General features: G+C 37.4%; 3 protein-coding genes across 9 annotated transcripts; all 3 read right to left on the bottom strand.

Annotated features, from left to right (window-relative positions):
- Positions 1-416: 416 nt before the first annotated feature.
- On the bottom strand, positions 417-11,234 carry LOC137581441 (alanine aminotransferase 2-like). Of its 5 annotated transcripts, none has more exons than XM_068295680.1 (8): positions 11,217-11,234; positions 10,868-11,003; positions 7,805-8,112; positions 7,410-7,551; positions 2,053-2,142; positions 1,728-1,990; positions 826-1,649; positions 417-756 (listed from the first exon to the last, which is right to left on the bottom strand). In XM_068295680.1, the coding sequence occupies exons 3-8, from the start codon at positions 8,065-8,067 to the stop codon at positions 608-610; spliced, it is 1,731 nt and encodes a 576-aa protein (XP_068151781.1). In that variant the 5' UTR covers positions 8,068-8,112; positions 10,868-11,003; positions 11,217-11,234; the 3' UTR covers positions 417-607. The 5 variants fall into 5 exon arrangements, with proteins under 5 accessions (XP_068151781.1, XP_068151772.1, XP_068151790.1 ...); XM_068295671.1 differs by lacking the exon at positions 11,217-11,234 and adding an exon at positions 11,058-11,149; XM_068295689.1 differs by lacking the exon at positions 11,217-11,234 and having other exon boundaries at positions 10,868-11,018.
- Positions 11,235-11,658: 424 nt separating this feature from the next.
- dmrt11E (doublesex-Mab related 11E) lies at positions 11,659-12,839 on the bottom strand. Its single transcript, XM_068295288.1, has 2 exons — positions 12,413-12,839; positions 11,659-11,969 (listed from the first exon to the last, which is right to left on the bottom strand). Exons 1-2 carry the CDS (start codon positions 12,837-12,839, stop codon positions 11,659-11,661), a joined length of 738 nt encoding a protein of 245 aa, XP_068151389.1.
- Positions 12,840-16,497: 3,658 nt separating this feature from the next.
- Syt12 (Synaptotagmin 12) lies at positions 16,498-22,115 on the bottom strand. 3 transcript variants are annotated; one of them, XM_068295723.1, is made up of 6 exons: positions 21,982-22,115; positions 19,261-19,469; positions 18,122-19,182; positions 17,917-18,061; positions 17,504-17,860; positions 16,498-17,435 (listed from the first exon to the last, which is right to left on the bottom strand). In XM_068295723.1, the coding sequence occupies exons 2-6, from the start codon at positions 19,465-19,467 to the stop codon at positions 17,049-17,051; spliced, it is 2,157 nt and encodes a 718-aa protein (XP_068151824.1). In that variant the 5' UTR covers positions 19,468-19,469; positions 21,982-22,115; the 3' UTR covers positions 16,498-17,048. The 3 variants fall into 3 exon arrangements, with proteins under 3 accessions (XP_068151824.1, XP_068151839.1, XP_068151832.1); XM_068295738.1 differs by having other exon boundaries at positions 19,267-19,469; XM_068295731.1 differs by lacking the exon at positions 21,982-22,115 and having other exon boundaries at positions 19,261-19,473.
- Positions 22,116-22,880: the final 765 nt, after the last annotated feature.

Here is a 22,880-nt window from a genome sequence, read left to right as displayed (position 1 = left end):
AGAATTAAGCCAATAAAACCAATTTCTTAATTTTTAATTACTGTTCAACAATAATACAATATATATTTTGGATTTCAATAGTTTTTTTTTAACAATTTCTAATGACTTGAATGACAAATACCATTACATGCAAAAGTATTATGCAAATTATGCTTAATATGTATGCACGGATAATTGGGAATAATGCAATATTCTTTTGTAAACAACAATATCAGTATGTATGTGCGCGTAAGCTAACAAAATTATTGTCACTTCTCTCGTTTTCCGAATCGTGTCTAGTCGAAGTGAAAAAGTTAATCTTCTGGACTTTACCGACTCCCAAAATGAATTTAGTCGAAAAACAAAAGAGTTTGGCGGTATTATGTATCAAAATTGAGAACAAACTCGTATAAATATAGTATATAGATAGATATATGTATGTATATATAGGAGGTAAATATATATTTGATATATAAATAACGCGGCAAATAGGAATTATAACAAAAATCAAAAACAAGTCTCAATCTATTTACGGTATAAAATTAATTAATTGGGGAATCAGACATATTTAACACAGGCAGAGGCTTCAAAGACTTCTATGTGGGAGGGGGGATGGATGATCCTTCTTCTACTTGTATTTCTTCATGAATTCGGTGTGGAATACACGGAATTTTTCCATCATCAGTTTTAGCTTATCGGTCTGTGGCAATATGGTGCTGCGGAAGTGATAGGTGCCAGCCCTTTGACCAAAACCGCTTCCCGGAACAATGCAAATACCTGTAAAAGATTTTGAAGATATATAGAAATGACATGAATGTGCTTTATATATGTTTCCCTTTCACTAACCACTCGTTTCCAAAAGCTCAAATGCGTAAAAGACATCGGGAGCCAGGCCCTTGGCTTTGGCCGCTTCAATGGCTTTGGGTGGGATCTCAACCTGAGGGAACACATACATAGCACCCTGCACTGGATTCACTTTATAACCCTCGAAACCGCTCAGAGTCTTGTAAACCAGCTCCGCTCGCTCCTTCAGGGCAGACAATGTGGCATTCTTTTCCTTCTGGAATAGCTCATAAGATGGTTCACCCGGCTTGGGAGGATTAACCAGAGCGCTAACAGCCACCTGGCCAGCGGTTGTGCTGCATAAAGCAGCTGTTATCGATTTGGTTAGCATCGCCTTAACGTTGGGGCACAAGTTCAGCACCTCCATGTAGCCACCACGAATGCCGCATTCGCCGAGATAGCCCTTCGACGTGGAGAGGAAGCTGACCAGCTCCTGGTTGCGATAGGGTTCGCCCAATTCGTAAGCTACCCTCTTGAATGAATAGAATTTCGAGTTCTTGTCATAGACATTGTCCTGATAGACCTCATCGGCGAGGATTATAAGTTTGTTGTCATGGGCAAATTTGATGATTTCCACAATATTATCGCGGGTTAGGACCTGGCCGGTAGGGTTGCCCGGATTTATAACCACCAAGGCTCGGGGATTGCACGTATTTTTGGCTTCATCAAAAGCACGTTGCAGTTCCTTACGTCCAAGACTCCAGCCGGTCTCCTCCTCAAGGTAATAGTCTACTTTAGTCATTCCGTATTCAGCAATAGTGGCCGAGTACAATGGATACTGTGGGATGGGCACCATAACACCTGGTGGCTTGCCGTCCACATCAGCACTAAACACAGGGAGAGAGACAGGCAGAGAGTAAGATATGTTGGGGTTGTCGTTTCGTTCAATTAAATATAGATCTTACTGGATAAGCGACAAAATACTCTTAATGCCTGGAGAAGCACCGCCTGTCAAATAGATATTCAAGTAGTCGCTTGGAATGCCTCCATCTCGTCGTTCAATATACTCGGTCACTTGGCGACGAACCACCTCAAGACCAGCCGAATCGGTGTAGGAGCCCATCGAGTGACCCTGGCAATTACCCAATATGGCACGAGCCCGTTGCTTTACGTCTTCCGGATATTCGGGCGAGTCGAGCAGACGTGGCTCAAAGGTTAATGCCAGCAGCTGAGGAAGGGGAAATTAGCAATTTAAATAGATTCCTGCGGCACCAATTACAACTAACTCACCTGACGTAAAAACGTCACCGGCTTCTGTCCCATGGCATGACAATCACCAATGTTGGCACGAATCACCTCGTCGAAGGGTTTCTTAACGCCCTGAAATTATACATTAAACAAATTACATTGAAAGCAATTCAAAATTGATATCAAATTACACGTAAATTGGTCTCAAATTACGCGAACCAATTGCTCGTTGGGTACTGTAATTATATATACAAGCTAAGTTTGGTTAAGAATGTTAAATACAACGGCCATTTTCATTATAAATTTATTACTAGTTCTGCTACATGAGGGGAAATCACATGACTCACTGCCACACAGTTGCCAATTCAAAGTGGAATACCAAAAAAAGGTCCAGTTTTGGGTAGGATATTATAGCATATAGAAACATAACTCTCGGAATCAATTATTTTTTTAATGGCATACATTATTTCTAGCTTTCCTGGGAGGGCTTATTGATTTTTTGGGCCAATTAGTCAAATACAGGTTAATGTCAAAAAGTACCAAAACCTTAAGCTCCTGTTCATTTTACATTGAAAATCGTGTCAGGTCTCACTTGGGAATGTTAAAATTGACTACTAAATCGCTGATTCGAAGTGAGAGGATAAGCAACAATGAGACGAAACGCTAAAGAGGAAACGACAAGTCTGGTTTGCTTTCTCATATACAACTTGTCCATGTGTACATATGTACACCCACTTAAAACACTTCAAGTCATTGTCCAATTAAATTAGACATGAAATATGAAAACAAATATCCACAATGCACAATTAGGGTGTATCAAACAAAAACTAAAGTGATATTTATTCAAAACTTTATTTCGAGCAGGGGAAACTTTAAGAACCCTTGTAAAATGTAGAAGAAACATTGGAAAAATGCTCAACAAGCAGATATTTTTGATTATATGTGAATGATTCATCATTAATTCATTAACTGAATGTAATGTCGCTATTTCGCTTTTATACTGACATAACATTCAAATTTTTAAGTCGGATCACTATCGTTTTCCGAATGCACTAATATATATAATAAAATCTAGTAGAGCGTAAACATCGGCACCACGAAAAAGCGAGAGTGATTTTATCTCCACGCTCAGCAAGACATTCCGGGATCTGATAATATCAGTGGATGTTAATCGATAGGGGCCAGAATTTTGGGTCACCCTAATGCTCAGCTGGAAATACTACACTTACACACACAATTTTCTCAAACAAACAAACTCACAACATTTGCACCCGCCACATGACATGCAATTCACATCCACTTACATTCCCCTTCGTGTATCACTTGTGGATGGGGTTTGGGCTGGGGTTCGGGGGAGAGTGACGTCAATGCCCGTTAATATGAATAATTAGAGAATTCACAGCAAATCACGATTGAGGTAGCTTGTAAACTATGAACATTTGTATATACAAACACCATGCATGCATGCATTCTGGCTACATTTAGTAACACACACACACACATGTGCATACATACATACATACAAATGTGGGTATAGGATTTCAAAACAAAACTGTCTGCAAGTATCTCTAATATTGTACTATAATAGTAGCTCAACCGAGGGCTCAACAATCTTTGATTAAACTAATGTTTGTTTGTATGGAACAATCAAAGAATGGACTATGAAATTTCGATTACAAATACATACATACATATGTTTGTACATATACATTTATGAAGTTAACATATGATGGCTTGTTCTTTGTCATTATGGGAATAGAATATACATCGGCTAATGGAGATTTAACTACATACACATGTATGTATATTGCCATCAACTTTTTCCATTAATTGTCAGATATGAAGTAAATGTCTTGCAAACAAATTGACGCACCGAATTGATACTACACTGCAAGTGAAGTAATAGCTGTAGTTTTGGTTCCAGCAGTAAATTTTGAGGGGTGAATTTTGGATCTATGTTGCGACAGTCTAGTTTTTAGCCTCGTTTTGGTTGTCCCTAAATACATACGTTTTGTCACAGTTTTCTTTATTAGTTTTGTTACATGGTATTTTATAAACCATATTGTTTTAGTCACGTGTATTAATTTGAATACATTCACGTGTATTTGTCCTCTTGAATTTATTCGGTAAGGTGTTTGGTGTTTCTAAGTTTGTGACGAATTTGTGTTCCCTATTTATTTATGAGAAGCTAATTAGCCCTTCTTGCCACACTGATTTTTGTTTAAGCCATTCACAAACGGAAAAATAGGTAAAACTAAACATCCATGCCATTAAAAAACTATAAGTACTTCATGGTAAATGAAACGAAACTTTCAATTTTAGTAATTAAAAGAGGTATAGTATATTTCTAGACTATAGTGTCTATAAATCGTGTATACTTTGGCCAAATTTAAAGTAGAACTAACAAAGAATTTGAAAATCGCGTTAGATCGATTTCGTGGATTTCTTCTGCTCTTCACTCTCTAATCTTTGGAGTAGTTTATCTAGAGATGAAAATAAAAGGCGTGATCTTATATTACGAATTCAGAAAAGTAATGAGTCTCCCCTCGAAGGTGCGTCTAAATTATCGCTTAATACTGAACTGATAAAAGGTACTTTCAATGCCAATTGCCAGAACACACCTACCACAAACAGAATACACGTTAAGAGGGAGAGAGAGTCGAGGAGATTGTGCTTCTAACAGGGTAAATTTCATAAGAGTTGCTATTGTTATTATTGTATCTCTGTACTAACTACACTATACCTACATATATATAGTTGCCACCTAAAACATTCATACATATCGAATAACATACATATAAATGTACGTACATATGTATGTGTTGCGTAAAGTATTCGACTTATTTGCACTTGAATTTGTTAAAGAAAACTAATAAATAAATGTATGGCAGTTGCTAAAAGTTCTAGTATATCACCATTTGTATACCCTTCTTTCTTAAAAGCTGCAGGACATTCTATTTGAATGAGAAGAATCCTCAAGGTTTCGTTGACTTTAATAAGCTCAGAATTGATTTGAATGGACTTAGTTAATATACTTTATGTTTGGAAAGGGTATAAACAAAAGTGTTTGATGAACGTTTGCACGTTTTTTTTTTTTTTTTTGTTGTGAAGATTTCGATTACGAGAGGCTATATAATTGATATATGTACGTATACATTATATGAATGTATTTATATATGTACATGTATGTATGTATGTATATAGCGCAGTTATAGATGCGATATGAGTTTTTAAACAGTAAATGTCATGAGAAGGTTAAGAAGAAATTTTAGATAATATTAATTGAGCTATATAGTGTTTTGGACTTAACAATTTAGTTCCAGCTACTAAAGCAAAGATAAAAAAAGTCTTTATAAAGGAAAGTTTTCATCTAAATTGTACTTAATAAAATGTGAACAAAATTTGTATAACTTGAAGACATTTTGTTGTTGTTTCTATTAAACAGTCTTTGGAATTGGCGAACTGCATGAAATAGATTAAATTTTTGTTTGTATTTATACGACAAAACTAATCAAAATGACTGAATTCCACAGATAGATAAAGTTCAACCCATTTCAGTCTTCAACTTCTTTTTCTCCTTCCGAGTCCGAACATCTTAACCACATAGACGTACCAGAAGGGTACAGAAACAAAAAAGACTTGAAGAGGAAAAGCAGGATCTTAAGTGTGCCTCTAAATTATAAGGATATTGTGGCTCGATTGTGGAAAATACCTTTTCGCCATTTATTTCCAAGCAAAATTTCTTCTTCTAGACGGGAAGTCAAGCTACGTCTTTGTCTTTATCATTTGGCCAAAAGCCAAAAAACAGTTTTTATCATTTTATATACATTTGTGTGTGTGTATATATATATGTGTGTGTGTGTGTATATAAACACATTTGATAAAACGCAGATGAGTGAAAAGGAAATCAATGGAGTACGACGAGGAGAGAAGAAGGCGACTGAGAGGAATGAAACGTTGACATGCTGCTGCCGCTGTCAACAACAATAAAACCAATGCAAAATGTGTAAAGTCATACATATGTATGTACTCATGTATGTACATATATTGACCATATAAAAGTAAATTCATATGTACATACATATGTATGTACATACGTAGTATAAATTTATTGTGTTTGTTTTTGAAGAGTAAAACAAAGAAAAATACAAAGAGAGGTAACAGAGCTAGAGAGAGAGAGAATGTTTGCGCATGTTTGCTACGAGTTTAGGGACTTTCACTGATAACAGGATAACAGCATCGCCTCAAGTTGTTTATATAAGTGGGCCTACTAGGGGTGACCATGTTGGGCAGAGTTGAAGGCCAATGTCATTTACTCATTTTTTATACGTTCAGTGAACTTTTCTAGGCAGATGATCAAATTCTTAACCTTAATTAAGAGCTACCATATACATACATACACATATACATATATGTATATAATATTTGGTATTGTCTTAAATGTGAACTGTTTGCCACCAAGTAGAAACCGTATCGTGGAATTGAAATTTCATGTAGTTTGTTTACAAAAATTAACTTTGGCATGACAAACCATCATAAGTAAAATGCGAAAAACACGAAATGTTCCATTTCCAATTAGAAATTCCATATGTATGGGTGAGTTCATCTGGATGTATATATGTACATACCAATACAAAAAGTAAAAACAATGAAAAGTAAACTAATAAGAATCAAATTAGATCATGATATCTGTAAAAATTACTTGTTCAGCCAGCCCATGGTACTCGAAATCATTCACATACATATGTATATGTATTTTCACGTACTTCAAAACATATACAAATATATGCACATATGTATGTATACATAGGGGGATCAATGTATTCGTATGTACATTCATCGTATATAATGTATAATCAGGTGATCGAAATTTGTGGTTCCACTTTGAAAGTTCACTTTTATCACTTCCATTATACAATTAAACATTGAGATAAAGTTCGATAATATTTCTAATAAGCTCAGAGCTAGAGATTATAAAACTATGCACAAATACAAATATTTGTATGTATGTATGTATTTATGAAAGAACTTTTAGGAAAAATGTTTTTCCTAATGAAATTATATATATTATTTTCGATTTAGTAGCTACTTTGAACGAAACTGTTTCATGTTACTATTGTATTTTGATCTGAACAGCACATAACTTCAATTCAATAAAGATAACAGTGATGGAGTGTGAATGATTTGAGACACTGTTCTGGTCCATTAAATTGAAATTAAAAAGGGCGGCAAAGCGCAAAACCTAAAACATACATACACACACGCACGCACGCACGCACGCACGAACGCATACATACATAAGTATGTAAACATTTTGGTTGCTTTGGACAGTAAATGTCGATCTAGTGGTCTAATGAAAGAGTGGGAGAGATTAAGCTAATTTAGTAAGTTAGACTCACCTTCTCTAGTTCCTTTTCAATTTCACCGGCTCGTATCACCAATGGACCACGAACCGCATATTCCATGGTGATAAAATTCGGATTGATGTTCTCCAATTGCAGGCATTTTGAAGACATTGTGTCGCTTTTGCTGGTGTACGAACTGTGTGTGGAATAGAGCAGCAGCAGACCACAAAAGCAGGAGCGAGAATCGAAAAAAAGGGGAAAGGTAAAACCAAAAAAAAAGAATCAGACACTGTTAAACACCAACTCTTGTATGTTATGCTAATGTTAAAATATTTAAAATGCTTCCGAAACTGACCCCAGTGATGACAAGTGTGAAAGTGAGGTCTGTGTGTGTGGGTATATTGGAGATGGAGGTGTAGAAAGGGATGGAGCCTTCACTACATACTAACCGAGAAGTATAGCTACCACGCGCGTTCAAAGTTTCGACTTGACTGCGCTGTGAAAGCGACGCTGTTGCTGTAGCTGTAGCTGATTTTTGAACGGCGCTGTTATTGTTATGTAGAAACGATTTCCAGCGGCGTATTACGACGCTGGGCGTTATTCTGCATGGTTGTTGTTTTTGTTGTTGCACTGACACGACAGCTGACGTTCTAGACACTGTGGCAGCGGCTCGCTGTATGGCACTGGGTTTATTCAATAGTAAACGACTCATCTTTAACAGCAGGCTGTCTGTCCTTCCGTGTCCTAATCGTTAACACTGTAAGAAGAAAAGGACAAGGATAGTATAAGAGAGTCGGCACATTCAAATGTGAGTGTATACGTATGTATGTATGTATGTACGATTAAAAAATGTGTTTGTGTGTGTGTGTTGTGGGCCGGCGCTGTTATCAGTGGTAAAAGTTTGAAATTGGTAGCCTATATGGTTGTCATTAATAATTTATGGAAGTTGATATTTGTTACTATGCTATTCCCCCACCTTATACTACAAATTAGTAAAACTTATTGAGAATGCCGAAAACGATCACAATAAAAAAAGAAACGACAAGTAAAAACTAGTTTAACCAGGAGTTAACAGCTTACACATTTAACAGTTTCAATTGGCGCGCTTGAAAAACGGAAAAACAGCTGATTATAATTAGTGATGAGGCATTGATGATGTATCGATATATTGTGGAATCAAAATATTACAAAAATTATTTCATGAAAATCTGATTTTTACAGGGTAAACTGGTTACAGTATACTACTACTTTCTAAGAGAAATCTTTAAACCAATTTGTATACCACTTAAAATGTACTATATAAAAATTCTATTATCTTCTCTAATATTTTCAAAAAGATTTTTATTGTTTTGGATTTTGACATGGTTTTATCTAATATTAGAATATAATATAATTAGTTGCATATATAATTTTTGTTCCTATTTCTTAAATATAAAAAAAAATTTAGTGAAATTGAACATATTATCTAACATAAGGATATCTAATTAAGACTAATTGCATAGTTAATTGCTAAACATTTTTTTCCTAGTTCTTTAATTTTTTATTTTTTTTTTTTTGTTTTGAAATTTGATTGATATGGAAATTAGCATGGAAGACCATATAAGGGTATTTAATAAGGGCTAATTGCATATCTAATTGGAGGAAATTTTCTTTTCTTTTTCTTAATTAAAAAAAGATAAATTTTCGTTTTCTAAAATTTTGTTGTTCTGGATTTTGACATGGTTTTATCTAACTTTAGGATGCATATCTAATTGTTAGGAATTTGTTTTTCTAGTTTCTTATATACAGTGACTTTTTTTCTTTGTTGTTAACTAAGGGATTATGCGATATATAAATTAATACTGCTACTAGACATACATACATATGTATGTTTTTTCATTATTTAGTTGTGGACTATCAGTGCTATGTACTTTTGACTTTGAGCTAATTTCCTTATCAGTGACGTCTTCTACAGTTTCTAGACTCGGCTTATGGCATCCATTCCGATTTATGTACATATATAATCATATATAAAATCCATACACACATATGTATGTACATATGTATGTTTGATTTTGTACTTTGAATCCGGCAATTACGTAATGAGACAAGACCAAGCAATTTGTCTAACGCTAGAACAAAAGAACAATAACCTGACAATCACAAGAATACCCAAAACTGAAGCGTCAATCAGACAGAACGTTTATTTAAAATGCTATTTTCTTGGACCCCATGGACCCAATACCAGCAGATATAGTATGTACATATGACATATGTATGTATGTATGCAGATATATATCTACAAATGTGTCATTTGGGTTTTTGGTAACATTTCGCTGTGTCGCATTTGAAACCGGTTGCCATTTGGAAGATGTTAAAATTCTGAACAAACATCTCGAGTACACAGAAAGAAATCTTTTGAGTATCAATTGGATAAATACTATGAATCGTATGATAGAAGCTGAGATAGGACTAAGAACTAGTTATCACAATATACAGCGCAGAGAAGCTATGATCAGGGTATATTCAGATACTTATGTATATACTCTGCATCTAATATCGAAACAATAGGAACGTTTTTCCAAGACGTAGCAATTCTACTGCATAGTAACCCATCCTTAAAAAGGTGAAATACATATGTATGTATGTATATAGTTTGCAATGGCAATATAATAAAGATTTTGAGTTTAAACATGCACTTAGCCCCGGGTTTCATTGCAAACATATTGAACACGGATTTTGGACACGATAGAGTAAAAGGTTGTTGAACCTTCGACTCAGTGTCCATGTGTTACACACACTTGTGTACAGAAATCAAACTTCAATTTAGGTTGGAGGTCAATTCTTATGCAACACTTCAGTTGGACTTTAATACTGGCTCTGAATCAACTTGGATAAGCACCCTTTCATATATCCCACATATATCTCCCATACATATAACCGTATGTAACGTATTCAAATTTAATAGATAAGATAGTGGAACCGATAAGGTGTATACTTAATTAAAACGAAACAAATCTAAATGGAAATTAAATTAAATCCAACAGCCGAAATATGCACAAAAAAAAAAAAGTGAAGCACTTTCATAAAATATTTCGAGGGGGGGGACTAATTGGCTGACTAAACAGCTGCTAGGTCTCACTTTTTCACTCGCACCGATACACGTACCCATACAAACACACACTCACACACACAGAAAGCTCGGCAACAATTTGCGGCCTTTTTGTTGTTGTAATTGTCATGGTTATTATTTTGTTTCTTTTTTTTTTTGCACCTCACGCAATTGAATTATAGACGGCACGCAAAACAATCAACAAAAATCACACACAATATTATTTATGGCAATTTAACACAGAACCGAAAAAAAAAACACATTCAATTTTGGTGAAGTGGCCCGTTGGATGGATAGGGGTTGTCTGTTGGCGTGGGAAAACGATTTAACTGCTTAATTGTACCTTCGTTCCTTGGGCCAAGCAGAATAGCCTCCAATTTGACAATCGATTTTTTCGTTTCTGCATGTGCAACAAACTCACCTTGACGATACAAAGGGGTGTCCGCGGGGGGTGGCTGCGCTCCGGCTCCGATTATCTAACGTAACGATAACGTGGTGGATGTGGATGTGGTTGCGACGCCTGTTCGCTGCCGTTTGTTTTGATTGAATTTAGTGTGCTGCGGGAGAGCAAGAATCAAACAGTATTGCTATGTATGTACATAAATACGTACCTATACACACAGACACACACATCGATACATACATAATATTTATTATACATACATATATATTAAAAATAGTACATAACTGAAAATTTATTAATAAACTTATCTGCCATATAAAAGCATACATATGTATGTACGTATGTATGTGTATAAATTTTTCTTTACATTTGTATGTGTTTGTGTTTTTATGAGCGCCTCGCCTTCTACGTTTGCTTGTGTGTGTGCAGGTGGATGCGAAAATTTTGTTATTGTTCGAGCGCCAAGTCGATAGGTTTTTCAAAATTAATAATTAGGCAGCCCTGTTTCGATAACGATTGCTGAATTAATGTGCACAGTGGGCCAGACCTAAACTTTATTCTTTGTAAATGTAAAATATTATACAATAAAGGTTAATACTTTCCAATGTAACTATTAAATTAATTTTTTTTTTTAACTGTCCTAAGAGACCGTTATCTAGGGGCCCAGTGCCAGTTTGAGATAATCAAATTTAATTCAAAATCAAATTTAAAAACTTATATTCGTTTTATTTCATATGAAGACTAATTCTATTAAAAAAATTGAGGATTATTTACAATTTCCAATACAGGATGCAGGATGAGAGAAACAGCTACGTGCCTATTATGGACTCGATGGAGAAGCTCAGCTTGGGTTTCTTCTCAGTAGCTGAAGCCGCCGGCAGAGTTCGACTGACGTCAAGTGTGTTGGGTGTGGAGATGGGCGTGGTTGTGGGTGTGGGCGTAAACGGCGGCATTGTTTGATAGCCCACAGCAGCGGCGGCATATAGGGCATGACAGGCCGGACTGCCGCCCAATGTCGCCTCCATGACATAGTTAAGTTCCGGATCAGCGAATGCACGTCGCTTGCGCAGGCGTTCCATCAGCGGGGAACTGAATGTGGAGGGAAAACGTTGTTTGTACTCTAAGAAGATGAAGAAGAAGTGGAAGAAGAATGGAGGCGTTGTCAGATACAGTACAACAAATTGCTGCAATTCGTTAAGTCAATTAGTCAGTCAGTCAGACAGACAGTCTGGCACCAAAAACCAACAACAGTTTGCTTGAAATTATCTGGAAACCAGATGGTAACATATTTTTCTTCTTTTTCCTTTTTCAGTTTTTGTTTCTTTTACTTGGCCCAGAGAGTTTTCCCTTTTGCTCAAGTATCGAATTGCCACTAGCATCCAATTTCAAATTTCAATTGGGTTTTTCTTTTCTTTTTTTGTTTTTGGCTTTAGTTAAGCAATTTGTTGTTGCTGCTGTTGTTGTTATTGTTGGGCATTTCCTGTGCGGATCTCCAGTTACAAGATGCCTGTGTCTGCCAGACAGTCTGGCACCGTATGTCCTTGCTCTAGCCTTAACACTTACCTTCCATGGCCGCTGTGATATGCAATGTGGATTGCTGCAAATTCCTTAAACGCTGCTTGTAAATCCTTTTCTGGGCGATCAGAACCTGACGCGTGGATGAGGATGCTAGCTGTGGTGTCATCAATGGCGTTGCTGGTGGTGAGGTACATGTCGTAGATTCTTCTCCCTCGCTGGTTGATGAGGCCCTTACCTCCAGGGCCTCCATCGTCTGTTGGCGCCGAAGGGCCACCTGGGCGGCCATAACGCGTTGACGGTCCACAACCAATTGGCAATTGGGGCAACAACATTCCCGCCAGCGGCACAGTTTCTTGTGTCCCTTGACGCAGGAGATGACCCCATGATTGCGACATCTTGCACACTTCGGTGTGCGGAGCAGGCGGCGATCTTTCTCCTTGGCCTTCAAATGTAACTGCAACTTGTGACTCATGTCCTGGCACTTGCTCGTTCAACTAACAACTGAATCCATCGGCCACAGACACTCCTGGCAGACAGTCAGTCTGCAATGTCGTCAAGTAGTCTGGTCCGTGCTCCGATCGCTTCTCCTTCTGCCATTGGCTGCTAATCGCTGATGCTAAATTTAGATGATCCAATGGCAACACAGCTGGGACACATCATCAGCCAGCGGAGATCATTTTCGGTTTCTTTTTCGTTGTCGTTTCGTTTTTGAATTGGAAACCGCACAAGATACATATGTATCTTTTTGGTGTTTGTATCTCTCGATGAGCATTTGTGTTTAGACAAACTGCACTTACCAAAGATATACACACATAGGTACTTACGTAAATACTACGTAAATAAATTGTTCATTGAGATGGGTATGAGAAATATTAATTGCTTTTTAATATCGACAATCGGGTCGCAGTTAAAAGTGTTTAGTGAAAGATTTAGAGCAGGATCCGTAAACATTATAAGTTAAATATATTATAACGAAAACATCGATTATAAATGATTTTGATTTAATTTAGTTTTAAAAGGACTATAAAGCTAAAAAGATTTCGAAAAGTATGTAAAAATTATTATTATTAACTATTTGTTTCGTTATGAAAAATGTTTTTAATTAATGAGTTTTATTAAATAATTAAAAAGGATTACTGTGAGTCTAATTTTTCAATTCTTTCAATCCAATTAACCAAATTCCTTTTAAGCTAATTTTGACCAAAATCGGGAAGAAAACTGAATTTGGAATAATTAAAGTGCTGATTCTTTTCTTTTGTTTAACAAATGAAGATTTCTATCGAGATCGAAGATCTTGGCTTTATTAGGGAACAACATTTTCAATGCCGCCTACTAAAATTAATTTTTTTAAATTCTTTCCTAGGTAACTTCAAAATTTTAAAAAGATTTGAGTCTGTATTTTTGCGAAAGTCCCAAAATTGTAATTGTTTTAATATAATGATTAAATTTAAAAGAAGTGCCAAGCCGAATGCAGAGATACATATTGGTGATTCTAAAGGACTTTGAATTCTAACAATGCAATAAGGAAAACAACTTCAGAATCTTATTCACAATTCTTAAAAGATCTAAATCGAAAGAAAGGATTCGAGTCCAGGTAACAAACTTTTATTAATAACTTTGTTACATTTGAGGCATCATCAAGATCGGATGACTTTATCATATAGCTTTCATGGATACAATGGGTCGATAAATAATTTTGATCAGAAAACTTTATTTTCGATTGTCTCCAAACTAGTTAATTAACTTGCAGATGTAATAATCATTAGATCTCTTTTTATCAAAGTCGGATACCTTTACTTATTATATAGATGCCATATAAACATACGATAAATTGGCTCTCCCTATTCGCCCCATTAATTCAGCCTAAGTTTTTGGCGGAATTTTGACTTTTTGGATAAAAAGTTTTTCCACTCTGACGCCTGTAGGTAAGGAAAGAGTAATGGAAAATCTTCAAGGGTATATATGTTTTGTCATTGTTTAGACCATTATACAATAGGTATAATGCATTATAATTCATTTGCTTGCCTCTTTCTCGGCATTACCAAAGATCTGACTAGTTGTATAACATCCTCTGCAAGGGTATAAAAATGGAGTCTAGAATCTGGGGAATTGCTGCAAAATCAAACAACAAAATTACGCCAAACTACAAACTGCCCATGGTATGTGCGTGGCCGAGATCTCAACCTGCATATAGTGGAGGATCGAGTCGGCAAATCTACAAGCTATATAGCTACCGGCTCGCAACACAAAGACTCTCCGCTAGGCTCCTAAGACGGCATAAAAGAATGAACTTTGCTAAGAAGATTAGCTAACCTGTTGGTTGTGACCAACATCAATATTTCTAGTCCTCTTGCAGTTAGCAAAAAAAGAAACAATTTTTGTGTTTTTGAATTTTAACAGATTTTCAAAAGAGATTTCTCGTTTTCTCGATTATGTATGTATATTTGCATTTATTTGTATAACAATTTGTAGATATATATTTAATATATATACACATATATATATATGTATAATTTATACAAATTTAACACGACTTTTAACTATTTATATTAATATGTCTTTAAACAAACAAGTTATTAAGTTGTTACTTTTGTATTCTTTCTGTTTTGGGTTTTCGATTTTCATGTTTGGCTGTATGAGTAAATATGTTGATTATTTAAATTTATTACTGGGTTTCCTTAAATGCCTTCTTTGTATTTTTCATAGAAATGATCAAGTTTTATATACTTAGTTTGCATTGTTTAGATAATCTAATAATAAATAGGGGACATGTTAAAGCTTTCGTTTGGTTTTAAATTTCGCTACAAATGTGCCAGGTTCTGTTTGATTTGGTTGGTCAATTGAATGTGATTAGGTATAGACGTATGTACATATATATGTATGTATATATGTATGTGTATAGATAAGCGTGTGTGCTATTAGTTAGTTTTGGATTGTGCAGGATTGTGTAGGACATAGGCCCTGGGCAATAGTTGCGAATATTTGGAAAGTTTTTGTAACCGATTTGAAAAAACTTTCAACCTATCATTGAGGAAATGCACATTTCCCGAAAAGAAAAGCTGAATAATTTTGATAGATTCTGGATTCATGCAAAGCCCTAATTTATGGTGGATAATAAGTACATACATACAAACTTTTAGTTGATTCTACAAATAGTTCGAAGTGTTAGGGTAGAAGGGCAAGGGTGGACTTGATGAACATTGGTGAAATAATATCCTGGCGAAATGCCCTTTAATATCTTTCTTGGTTTTTCCTTTCGTTTTGATTATTGTTTTGTTTACATTTGAATTATCATGAAAATTTATTGTCGTTTTACTGTAAAAAATATAAATCGAAACACAATCTTCATTTAGTAAGAAACGCTCATATATAATATGCATGTAAGTATGTATAATATAACAACTAAATCTAAATGCAACTGTTAACGCAGATATTTTTTTTAGTATATGTATGTATATATGTTTACTATACAAAAAATTTATCCTATTTGCTATAACCTTGCAGAAAATTGGCGTAATAAACTTTCATTGGACTCTTCGATTTCTCGGACTTCTGGGAGTTATTTCTAGAGAATATTCAAGGAATTCTGCAAAGTTATGTATATATATATATATATATATATATGGATCGACTTGCCGATCTCAACCACAAGTAACTATTTATATTTAGATGATGTTTTATGTAGATGAATACTTTTCCATTGGTTCATTTAGACACAATTTGAATTCTACTTATCACAATTTCTCTCATAAATCTGATAACAATTGATAAAATAAAATGTACAACAACTTTTCGATGATTGCCAGAAAACACATGGATTGATTAATCCTATCTAAAAATATATAATATACATATACGAAAAGTAAATCAAGCGATAACCAAAGAATTTACATCTAATGCTTTCCTATCTCTAAAATAATGAGAAGAACAAATTTCGTCAGGTTTCGTTGTCCCATTTCGATTGCCATACATAATAATACTGTAATATTCGGTTTCTTTTGGATTTCCCAAGTGCTTTATATATGTATGTATGACTATATGCAGATACACTTGTGTAATTTGTCTAGTAGTAGAAATATCTCAATAAATAACTAATTAAACAGGCTCACGATTTGTCCTTTTTGGTGCGGTGCGGGCTATTACATGTGCTTATATGTATATCATATATAACTATATATCCTATACCGCATATACATATGTCTGTTAATATATATTGGCTTAGTATAGAATTTTCCCATCATGTGAGTTTTTAGGAGAAAGAGTAGAAAAGTAATAAAAGTTTTTCATTTTAGCCATAGTAAATGCAATTTAGAGGGTTTCATATAAAATGCAATTCGATTTCTTTGGGTTTTTGTTTTAGATTACTCAAACTATCCTAGACTCCTGTGAGATGCTTAAGTAAACGATAATCAGTGGATTTGGATGTTGGAGTTTTGGTGAATCGGAAGACCTTAGCATGTTGATCAACTAAGGATGTTGACGAGGGTTTTTCGTTCTTTTTCAATGACGAAAATAGTTCGGTTGACTTGGGTTTTTTTCGGGAAACTCTTTGACATAAAGGGGGAAGGGAAGAAAGGGTTTAGCCAAAATTAAACGCCTCAATGAGTATAGTGTGAAATTGCTGTCAATGAGATCCACAGACCTTCCTCTGATCCGCCGACAAATAGAGTCTCTCGGGGTTCTAGACAATGCTGTTCCTCTTGGCACTTGCCCTCTCTAGGGTGGATTGCATAGCGGCCACTACAGCCTCGGCTCCGCCTGTGAAAATTGGCTGATTGATGGCACGCCTCAGGACGTGCCACATGGCCACCGGTTTGCGCAACGAAGACAACATCTGATGCCAGTGCCGCAGACCCTTGCCAACAGCGCAGCTGCCGGCAATGACATGGCCCAGCGGCAATATCCCATTCTCAGTCACACCAAACACGGTGAGACGCAATTGCACTGTGGTCAGACTATGAGGCGGCACACTGAATATCATCGACTCATTGAAAATGGGACAGCGATCCTTGCGCTTCAATGAAGTCCGCTTCTTCAGAACCTTCTTATCGTTGTTCATCAAATAGACCTGAAAGGCAAAATGAACAAGTTTCTTTCCATTTGGGGGCAATGGGGCTTGCGGGGGGCCATACGTACCTTTACAAAAATATGCTGCACCAGTCTGGTGTCATCCGAATCGGAGTCCGTGTCCAGTTCCATTTTTAAATTGCGACCCTTGACCACAACAATGGTGAGACGTTCTGCTGTGGGCAGATAGCTCAGCGAGAACATAAGCTCACCCCAGCGGGCGTTGCATTTCCTTGAGTCGGACAGTGGTATCCATGTGGTTATGGGTTTGGGTATCTCTCCGATTTCCATCTCCGCCTCACCGATCAGCGTGTGGGCAGGTCCATTGTGATAGAGATGAAACCACAGAGAATGTCTCATCTGCTTTTTATGCAGCCAGAAGTTGAAGCTCTCATTGTAAGCGGGTGTGAGGGAGGCATTCACTACCTGTAACCGAATGAATGGATTGATTCAAATCTTTGGATTCGCCTTTAACTGCTCACCTTTGTCTGCATGGCACCTGGATGATCGGGCACCAAATAAATGCGCACGAACGTGTCCAATGAGTCCACGCTGAATGGACAGATGAGACCCTTGGCCTCTATGACACTGACTGTTAGCTCCAGACCCTGATTGGTTAGGCTTGACCTTAACAAAATTAAATATTAATAGAGAAAGAAAGCGAGTAAGTGAGAGAGAAAGACTTACTTATCATATTGAAGGCCCACACAGAGGGATCCGGTTATTTGTGTATATGGCTGATCAAGCTGATCGAGAAACAATGATGAGTCGGAATTGACGGAATCACAGGAAATGCCGCGTCCCAAATTTAAACCACCATCCAATGAACCACTATCCAGTGAGCTCTGTGAACTATTGCGTCGACCCAGTCCCAAACTGATCGACGATTCTTGTCTGAGCAGAGAGCGACCAAACGTCCATGTGCCATTGCCGTTGGCATTGACAGCAGCGTTGCCATTGGCATGGATCCCAGCACCCAGCTTGCGGAAGAGGTAATCCTCGGAGATAGTTTTCTGCAGCAAATGCGGGCCCTTGAATCGTGTAAAGGGATTCGAGGGGCAGGCTCCAGACAATTTGAACAGGCGGTTAGTGGGTTGACAATTGGTTGTCTCCGCAAAAGGATTTCCATTGTCCTGCTGAGGTGGTGATGGAGATGAGGCCGCAGCAGCTGGATTCGGATTAGTGGGTGTGCTAGTGGAGTCCAAGGACTCGCATAAAAATGGATTTGTGCTGGAATTGCGGCGCTTTAAGATCGGCGGAACACGACGTTCATCCGCCGGCTGCTGGGGCTGCTCCGGATTCTCCTCCGTTGACTTCCGACCAACGATGACCTGCTGCAAAGAGACCTGCCTCTTGGCCAATGGTCGGGGTATGGCTGTGCCCGTTGGCATGATTGAGGCGGATGTAGATAGACGCAATGGTGCTGATGGTGGTGCCTCCAACGGTTGAGGCAATTCTCCTCCACCACTGCGCATCTCATTGCTAAAGGAGAATGTCACAGTTTTCGATCCAGGACCAGCACTATTCGGAGCAGGAGCAGGACGCAAAGGTTGCGGGGGTATGGCCGCATCCGCCTGCGGTAGATTCCATAATGGGGTTGTCGTCGTGGTATTCGTTTCGGGTGGCAAACAACCATTCCCCCCATTTGAGAATTGCTGGGAACGCTGATGATAGTCCTCCTTATCAATGGTATCGAACCGCTTAAAGCTTCCACTGGTACTCAAAAGGAACTCGGACCCAGTTTGAATCTGTATAAAGCAAGGCACAAAAAAGACCAAAACTCACAGATTGAAAACGAAAATACCCAATGCTCTCACGCCACTCACACTTGCCATATAACCATTGGCATGGAAGAGCTTGTGCTTATGCTTGGACAGTCCAATCTTCTCCTCCTCCTTGCTGGAACGCATACGCATCCAACTGGCTGCTCGTCCTGATCCCATACAATGGCAGGCAAGGAGCAGAAACATCAATACCACTAACAGCAATAACCCCAGGCTGGTGAACATCATGGCTAGTGGTCCTGTATCCATGGCTGTAAGATTGAAGGAACTTTCTCAGAGAAATATTTGTTTGATTTGTCGGTTAAGCAAAAGGACTACTCAAAAATAAAAGCGCTGAAAAAAGCTCCTCAAATGATTTCATAGGAAACATTTCCCACTGAGTGTCGGTGTGAGTGAGAAGAAGCTGGCCCCCTCCTCCCAAAAGCGGGTCTTGCGTGAAGTGGGGAGGACAGCCGAATGGCCTAGTGTCTCTACTTTCATCTGGTATCGCCTTACATCATCAATGCCATCGTTTTTCATCTTCATCGTCATCGTCATCTTCGTCTTATTGTTAGTCATCTTTGTCAACGGTGTCGTTCGTGTGGTTCGTTGCTCAGGTGCGTTGGTTTTTGAGTCATCCACATCAACACCCTCACCTAGTATTCAGTTGTTGACTTGCTGACAGTTTTCTCAATTGAATTTTGTAACCAGAGATGACAGCACTGCCACTTCAAAGACCGAACAGCCGACAATCAAGTGGAAGATAGGGGAAAGGGTTGAAGCAGTTTTGAGAGAGGCATATCCGAGAGATACATATGTGCGCCTCGGATCCGTTTAGTTAGTTTTGCTTAAATAATTGACATAGTTTCGTCAAACGCCTCTAGAACTTTCTTGCTTAAAGAGAACGACTATAAATCCTTATTAAATAGTACTTCAGTAGAAGCCCTTTGGGAACTACAAGGTCTTATTTCAGATTCAATAATTTTGTCCGTTTTATGTAACCTTCAAGGACAATGGTGTAAAGAAGATTTACCCATTTGGCTGTCCTCGGTCTCTGTCCCGACTGGACCCCTACATCTGTTCGAGATTCATTTAATGAATTTCCAAATCTCAAAAATTTGTTTTTCGATCGATTGAGTCAATGGTAGCGGTTCATTATTGTGGACCGATCCGACCAAAAACTATTTCTACAAGATAATGTCGGGCTTTCAATTCAGTGGATCTCACATTAAGAGAGTAAAGCTAACTCGCACAGTCAGTTAACATGGGTATATTGACTCGTCTCGTCTCAGGCTGCTCAATAATATACTTATCTACATCATGGGATCCGAAAGGTCTCCCACTCTGTGTTAAACTAAGCATGGATCTGATTCTGAGACTCTTTCAAAATCTTAAACCAAAAAAAAAAAAAAAAAACCTCTTCTGTTTTTGCAAGATGTTAATTTTAGAGACAGATTTTGAATTAGTAGTCTTAGTATTATGTATTCAGTATTAGGAATTAGTCTGAACCTTATCTTTGACTCCTTTGATTAAGTGAAGAGAAACATTGCAAAAGGTGGTACTTAACAACAAGTCTTAATATTTTATATTAGCATCAGTCAAAATGTAATCTTTAGCTTTCCGTCTTTAACTTTAAGATAAGAGGAGAATTTGACATCCTCTTTAGAGAGAGCCCCAAAGCTTAGTCAGTTTCAGTTGTAAACAACTTCATGGCCAGATCCTAAAGGGTCTGAACACTTTCGAAGTGATCGGTCAATTAGCATAAGTTCTCAAACTTCTATTGTGTGATAGAATATACCCACCAGATATATTTTCTAGAACCCTTCATGCACAACTTAGCTGAATGTGTAAGTGATGCTTAAATAAATAAAGGGGGATTAGGTTGGTTTTAAACTATAAAATCCTCTTCTTCTGGGCCAGTAGTGGCTCGTGGAAGTGATTTCAATTCCAAGTGCTCCTTTTTGTGAAAAGAAGTTCTAACTTAGAACACTTTAGAAAAAGTTTTTGATGTCAATTAATTATGTCGTCAGGAAATAGTTACACTCACTAGTTAGTGATGTAGTCAGGAAATAGTTTCAGTCACTAGTTAGTTGGTTAGTTGGATTAGAAAAAACTTGCAACAATAGAGAAGGGGTCAGGCCGAGCAGCAGCCACGTTTTCATTAACCTACTGCGAGGTCATTCCACTGGCGATGGCGACACCTTCCTATACATGTGTGTATATGTACCTAGGCATATGGGCATGTGGATGTGGAAGTCTGACTATATAGGATACTTTTGCAATGACATAATTAAAGGCCAATAATCGAATTAAATAATCCAAAGGAATTGACAAACAACCTGCGAAGATAAAGATGTGCGAAGGGGTCACCCGACTCCTTTCGAGTGACCTCCTTTTGGGCAGAGATATGGCACATTTTATTTATTTGTTGTTTGTCTTTTATTGGACAAATGTCTTTTGGACATGCCAGGAAAAGGGCTTTGGGCCTTTTTAATGGTTTTTTATTATCCTTGTTTTGCTCATTTTAAATGAAAGTCAAAGTAATCAAAAGTAACCAAAAACACACACAACACAAAAAAAAAAAAAACTAATGTAAAATGAGGCAGGAGAAAGTGCCGAGAAAGTAGAGCAGCTTGGCGGAAACAGAAACGCACGCACTCACACAAACACATAGAGATGGATAGACAGAGAGAGAGGGAGAGGGAGCGAACGAGGCAGAGAAGAAAGCGATAGATAAAGAAAAGTTATAGTTGGATTTTTCCGACACTAGGTTAGCTGATTTACCTATCAATAGAATTGGCAAATTTGATCACTTTCAAAAACAATTTTGCAATTAACTGTCGCAGTAAAATAGATTAATTCGTTTTTGGCCCACTTTGCTCTTCATGTTGGCCTGGCCAACAGCCAATCCTGGGCAATATCTCGCGGCCAACTGAGGGAACACAACAGAAACACAACCAACATTTGGTCCAATTTTGTTGTTTTTGCAACAATGAGTGAGTGGGCGGGCGCAGAGGGGGCGGTCACATTTCGCTAATATCGATATTTGTCCTTATCGATAGATGCTTTCGTCCCTTTTGCCCTCGCCAAAAAGCTAACAGTCTCTTTTGGGACAACTTACTGCCATAAATATAAGAGAGTGTTACCATAAAGTTGTTTCGTGTTGTTTGGGACATATATCCATAAATGAATGCCATAAAAACGTGAGTGCCCAGTGGCTCCCTCTATCGCGGCGAAATCGACATTTAACAGGACTGCTCATTTTTTGGGGAAGGTCTGGAAATTTACCCCTCCCTGTTATTAATTTCGAAAAAATGTTTTGCAGATAAACATTAGCAAGTTTTAAGGATAAACTAATCAACTTCGTTCTGTACGTGCTCAAGCCAAATTGGTGAAATATATATGTATATATTTTGCTTTAAAGTAGCAATGAAATGGTAGATTAAAGTCGTTGGAAGGAACCGTTTCCGTCCCCCTAAATAATAGATACGCCTATTCTTAATCAACATTAAGGGATAAGTCGATATAGCCAGATCTCTAAATCTTAGAATATAAGCGTCTCTAAAAGTATGTTTGGCGAATCCTTGAAATATAACATTCAGCCCCTAATATCTGATACGACATTGTATAAACCCTGGGCTTTAAAATATGGATACTTGGCTCCTTAAAGTATGTAAACGGCA

Source organism: Drosophila tropicalis, unplaced genomic scaffold (assembly GCF_018151085.1).
Source record: "Drosophila tropicalis isolate 14030-0801.00 unplaced genomic scaffold, ASM1815108v1 contig_130, whole genome shotgun sequence".
Classification (NCBI taxonomy): Eukaryota; Metazoa; Arthropoda; class Insecta; order Diptera; family Drosophilidae; genus Drosophila; species Drosophila tropicalis.
Note: the sequence above shows the minus strand (reverse complement) of the source record. Positions and strands in the feature narration are given on the sequence as shown.